The following is a 6,075-nucleotide window of genomic DNA, read 5'->3' on the forward strand; positions in this document are numbered from 1 at the left end:
TGACTTTTGTTATCTGACCAGCACCAAGTCACATGACTTTTGTTATCTGACCAGCACCAAGTCACATGACTTATGTTATCTCTACCCTAGCACCAAGTCACATGACTTATGTTATCTCTACCCCCAGCACCAGGTACCCCAGAAACACAACGCAACAAGATCGGCTGCAGCCCTAAGACAGCCCGCAAGAACCAGAGCCTGCAATCGTTAGGGATGAGCTTGGTAAGTTGTGTGTTATGTGTGTGTATGTGTGCTATGTCTGTTGTGTGTGTGTGTGATGTGGGTTGTGTGTTGTGTGTGATTTGTGTTGTGTGTGTATGGTGGGTTGTGTGTGCTATGTCTGTTATATGTGTGTGATGTGGGTTGTGTGTTGTGTGTGATGTGTGTGTTGTGTGTTGTGAGTTTGCTGTGTGTCGTGTGATGTGTGTTGTGTGTGCTGTGTGTGATGTAGGTGTTCAGTGTGCTGTGTGTTTTGTGCTACATTTGCTGTGTTTAATAAGTATGTGAGTAATTTGTATTGTGTGTGTTTATCTCGATTGGAGTGTAGAGTGTGAGATGTGTATGTAGTGTGTTAAGTGTGTTGTGTGTTGTATGTTGTGTGCCGTGTACGAGTATGTGTGTAATGTGTATTGTGTGTGTTTATCTCGATTAGACTGTAATGTGTGAGATGTGTATGTAGTGTGTTGTGTATTACGTGCGTTGGATGTTAAATGTGTTTCAGTGAGCTCGTGTTACGCTCTATGTGGGCTACGTGTGTTATGTTTGATGGTTTTTGTGAGTTAAACTATTTGTGTTGAGTGCGTGTTGTGTGAGTATTTTGTGTAATGTGTGACCTAGTTAGTAGTGAGTGTGACTTGTGTGTGTGTGTGTGACTTGTGTATGTGTAAGTTTTATTGCTTTTAATTTACAATAAAATCAATCAAATGTGTACCTTTGTGTAATTGTGTAATGAAGTTGTATCACGGGGGATATGTTTAGGGCAGGGGTCGGCAACCTGTGGCTCGCGAGCCTCATGCGGCTCTTTTGATGTCGAGATGCGGCTCTTTTGCTCCATACACAAATATTAATAATCATTTTATTTTATTTTAAAAACTCACAAAAATATTTTTCTGCAACACTCGGTAATGAACGATAAAATAATAAACATAAACAATAAACAATCGCTATTCTTAGAATATTTAGTTACGCCATATTTTAATGTACTTCCTATAAACTTGTCTATCCCAAATTGCAACATTCAACTTCATGGTGAAGATCACAAAGAAAATAACGAGTTAAAGTAAGACTGCATGGAAAGAAAAACCCAGCCTATACCTTGCTTGAAGAAGAAGATTGTTTCGCAAAAATTGCTTCATTTTGTTGAAGACACGGAGAGCAGTAAATTACTTTATTTCGAAAAATCTGAAAAAAATATCATGATAAAACCAACGTTACTATTAACATGAATCACTTCAGTATTATTATAAACAAAATGAAGGATGGGTTCACTGAGAGATTTGAGCAATTCAAAAGAAATGCAAGCACTCTGACGGTCATAGTAGATCCTCTCAACACAAAAACAAACGAGATTAACTTTGAACTATTTGGAATTGATGCTGGTTCGCTTCAAATTAAATTGTTAGATTTGAAAACCAAACATTTGTGGAGCGATAAGTTCACAGGCCTCAAGAGCAAGTTAGATTATTTGGAGGTCCAGTAAAACATGCACGTTTCACTGTACAACTGGACAACTCTAATAGAAATGTCGCGAGTTAAGGCCCTATTATGTGACTTATGGAATAGCCTTGCAGGATGCTACAGTAAGGTGAAGAAGTTAGCATTTGGAGTGCTGACGATCTATGACAAAATGTTATTTCTTCCGTCCCAAAAGGTTGCCGACCCCTGATCCTCCTGAATGACGAATATTGAGCAAACGGGAAACTGCGCAAACGATATAATGCTTGCTATTACCCGTTTCTTTTCGCACTTTTATTATTTATTTACACAATAATTTATGTCACAGTAAACATTGAGCGGTATTTAAAGAAAAACCTTTTGTATCTGTGTAAATTAAAGGGTTAAAATAATACTAGTTTTATATTTAAATTAGAGCCAAATTTTAAATTTTTAATATAGTAAACAGATAAAACAAATTAGATAAACATAAATTGCTTTTCTTTGTTCTGTATAAATGAAACACAACGATTAGTTCTAATAAATTTGATTTTGTTTCTATTTTAAACCATTATTGCGAACTTACGTATAAGTTATTTCCCTTTACAACTTACTCCTATACTAAGCATACACGAGGCATTGTAATCGTGCAGAAACATCGAAATCTGGACGTTCTACGTTCTGAGTCGGAAATACTTAGTTTTGCAATTTTTTCCGTATGTTTGTGTGTGCGTGTGTGTGTACGTGTGTCTGACTGTGAACACAATAACTTGAGTACTGTTGCAGCTAGGTAATTTTGTCCGTATGTTTGTGTGTGTGCGTGTGTGTGTACGTGTGTCTGACTGTGAACACAATAACTTGAGTACTGTTGCAGCTAGGTAATTTTGTCCGTATGTTTGTGTGTGTGTGTGCGTGTGTGTGTACGTGTGTCTGACTGTGAACACAACAACTTGAGTACTGTTGCAGCTAGGACAGGGGTCGGCAACCTGCGGCTCGCGAGCTGCATGCGGCTCTTTCGATCTCAGGATGCGGCTCGCCATAATAATTATATTATTTTCTTTTCATAACTCAAAAAAATATTATAGTGTAAAAACTTTAAACAAGATAAAAGCATTAAGAATAGGTGGAGTAGAGCGTATACAGACAGCTGACTGCAGCTTATCAGCTCCACAACTGTGATGTGGCCAGCCCCGTGGCAATGGTTCCATGATTTCCACTACCGAAGTGCACACTTTTTTCCCCGAATATTTTCAATAGTAGCCTAATTGTTATTTTATTCAGAAGGCATTTTGTATGAGTCAGTGTGCATTAAGTTGATTTGAGTGAGATAGTTTTTTAGTTATTAGCTTCTAAATTGGGAAGGGATAGTGGTATAGTTATATAACAGAACTAGCTAAAAGAACTTTATTATGTTTTGTGCGAACCATGCATATAATAAATGGGTTTAAGTATGAAATAATATTTATTTTAAATTCATTTACCTAATCCTAATCAAATAGCATAATATTGACATAAAATGTTAGTGGCTCTTTATAAACTGTGAGATTTTGTAAATTGTAACTTTTGGCTCTTCCGTCTCAAAAGGTTGCCGACCCCTGGTTTAGGGTAATAAAATCCTTACATTTGTATTTATATCACTGATTAAATAGGTTAAGTAACGTTTTGAACCTTACGGTCTTTTGGGCAGGTGAAGTAGAGTTCATTTGTTTCATTTACCTCGGCATCTCAAGGGATGACGTGGTCAGCAAAATACCTGCCACCTTTACTTTTCCTAACGTGAGTCAGGTACTGGGGTGGACGCCGTAATGACTCAAACCAAGGATCTGAACTCGAGACTTTCCGGTTAGCAGTCGAACGCGCTACCATTCGACCACACGGCCCCATTATCACGCCTTAGTTTTTAGAAGTAACTTATCATAACCAGAAATGGAATGACTAGTCCTGTATTCAGATCTAGACCGACCCTTCAGAACCTGCCCTAAGTTTCCATTCATGATTCTCACACTCACTTCTTTGTCTTCGCCGACGAGTAATTAACGACCAGTCCACCAGTAGGACTAGCAACCGCCCGACCAATGATTAACATTAGTACTTACGCCTGGGTAGTCTACACGTGCGTTCAGTGAGGCGTAGAGGGGGTGGGGCATTAGGGAGCCGATGATTACTAGGGCTGTAATTTAGCGCCAGTAACGAATGGCTCAGCCGATTCTTGAGCAGTTGGGTGCAAATTATTCCCATGGTTTTTGTTTCTGTGATGTTTCTTTAGGGGTTCGGGGGGGGGGGGGGGAGAGAACGGGGGTGTTTATTCCAAATTTTTTATCTACAGTTAAATGTTCTAGTACCAAATTTTATATCAACGTCATTACGTAGTTTGAAGTAATGCTTTACTTTGTTTATAACGCTGAATTTAGTGAACTGTGTCTTTTGGAAAAAAAAATTGCTTTATGTTCATGGATATTTGTTGGTCCTATTCAACACCCCATCAACATCAACTATAATCATCTAACATCCACTATCATCATCCAACATCATCTGTCATCATCCAACATCATCTGTCATCATCCAACATCAACTATCATCATCCAACATCAACTATTATCATCCAGCACCATCTATCATCCTACATAACGTCATTTAACCAATTATATACACTAAATATATGCTCAAATATCAATCATATTAACCAAAACTGTATGCTTCATATATTTATCACATACATCATTCTGTCCATTTATGCATTGATACACCCTATTTTAGCCAATTCCATCTGTTCATACACCACATACATCCATCGAATTTACTATCCATCCACACATGCATCTATCAAACCTACCCATCCATCCACCGAAACCACGTATCCGACCCTCACATTCACCAATCCATCTATATAGTATTCACCAAATACACTCTTCCATCCACGAAATCCACTTTCCATCCACTTAATCCACTTTTTCATCCTCCAAATCTACTTTCTATCCACTTAATCCACCCATCCACCTAATCCATTTATCCATCCTCCGAATCCGCCAATCCATCTTCACCTAATCCACTCTTCCGCCAAACCCACTCTTCCATCCACCGTATCCACCAATCCATCAAACTCACTATTCCATCCACCAAACGTACCTACTCACCAAACCCACTCACCCATCCAACCATCAAGTTAAACCGTCCCTCCCACACACCCCCCCCCAGGGAAATACAGACCTATTGAATATTAATAGCCAATTACGTCTCCTCAAAAAGTTCTCAAATCCCCGGGGAGTAAAAAAAAAAAATCTTAAAGCCCAATCTAAATTTAAGCGACAACTCTCTACGTTACCTTCAAGTTAAAATGAATTGACGTGAAAGACCTTTTTTTTTTTGGTGGTGGCGTCGCTCAGGTCATTGCCCTCCGTGGCGTCTAGCAGCTGTTTGGTGCTGTACTGACTCTGCTCGCATAGAAGACTACTGGTTCACTCAACCGTGACGTTCATTAATTAACATGTATTCGAGATTTTAATTTGGAGATCGAGGCTCCAATATGTTATTCTAGCTTCAGTGAAAAATATTTCTACTTTTAATTCTATCAACATAATAGGTAAAAGATCCGCTTACCTCACTATACATAGGGAAGATGAAGTAGAGTTTATATGTTTCTTGACCTCAGCGTATGACAGGATGGTGTGTTCAGCACTATGCCCGGCCGCCTTTACTTTCCTCAAAGTGAGCCAGGTACTCATCCGAGCTGGGTAGACTCAGATATCAGAACTCAAGACTTTCGGGTTAGCTTTCACACGCTCCACCTCTTCACCACCCCGTTCCACAATATTAACATAATAAAATCTTGTAACAGTTGGGGCAAATAATACTTTACCTTAAAAAGTTTTACCTTACCTAACTTATTTTTGACACAAAGGACATAAAAAATCATTTTTCTTGTTACATGATATATATTTTTTCTCCAATAACAAAAGAAAAAGTATTTTTACTTAATATTATAAAAAATGTATACGTTTTGTGAATTTAAAAAATAACTGCCTTTAGAATCAATTTTCTTCCGTGTGCAATTGATTTTATTTTTATTTATTTATATATATATATTTTAATTTAATTTTTTTTTTCTGTAAAAATATTCATCCAGATTTTTATTTTATCTATTTTTATTTCCAGGATGAAAAATCTACTTTGGACAAACCCATCGAGACCATCCGACGTCACAGCCTCGTCCCGCCGTCGTCTGGCAGCTCGGCGTCGCCTAGCAACGGCCCGGCCTCCAGCAACAACCCCACCATCTCCATCACGACAGATGACCTCAGTCCCGACCGGCCCCGGCGGCCCAGCACGCACAGTCTGGGGCCCTTTTCTGTAAGTGGCTTCTCAGATTTCCTCCACCGGGGCAGTACTGACCGGACCTCGGGTGCCCCCCACCGGCGCCCGAGC

The 6,075-nt window shown here is 39.0% G+C and overlaps 1 protein-coding gene across 1 annotated transcript in view; it reads left to right on the forward strand.

The window, feature by feature from the left end:
- Positions 1 to 6,041, forward strand: part of LOC131931174 (SCY1-like protein 2) — a 67,906-nt gene extending 61,865 nt beyond the window's left edge. The window contains exons 14-16 of the mRNA XM_059287878.1: positions 128 to 222; positions 5,806 to 6,000; positions 6,036 to 6,041. Of these exons, the coding sequence (XP_059143861.1) occupies positions 128 to 222; positions 5,806 to 6,000; positions 6,036 to 6,041 (296 nt within the window). The remainder of the gene's footprint in view (positions 1 to 127; positions 223 to 5,805; positions 6,001 to 6,035) is intronic.
- The last annotated feature ends 34 nt before the right edge of the window (positions 6,042 to 6,075 follow it).

The sequence above is a fragment of the Physella acuta genome, unplaced genomic scaffold, assembly GCF_028476545.2.
Source record: "Physella acuta isolate Inbredline_101_S28 unplaced genomic scaffold, ASM2847654v3 ptg001905l, whole genome shotgun sequence".
Lineage (NCBI taxonomy): Eukaryota > Metazoa > Mollusca > Gastropoda > Physidae > Physella > Physella acuta.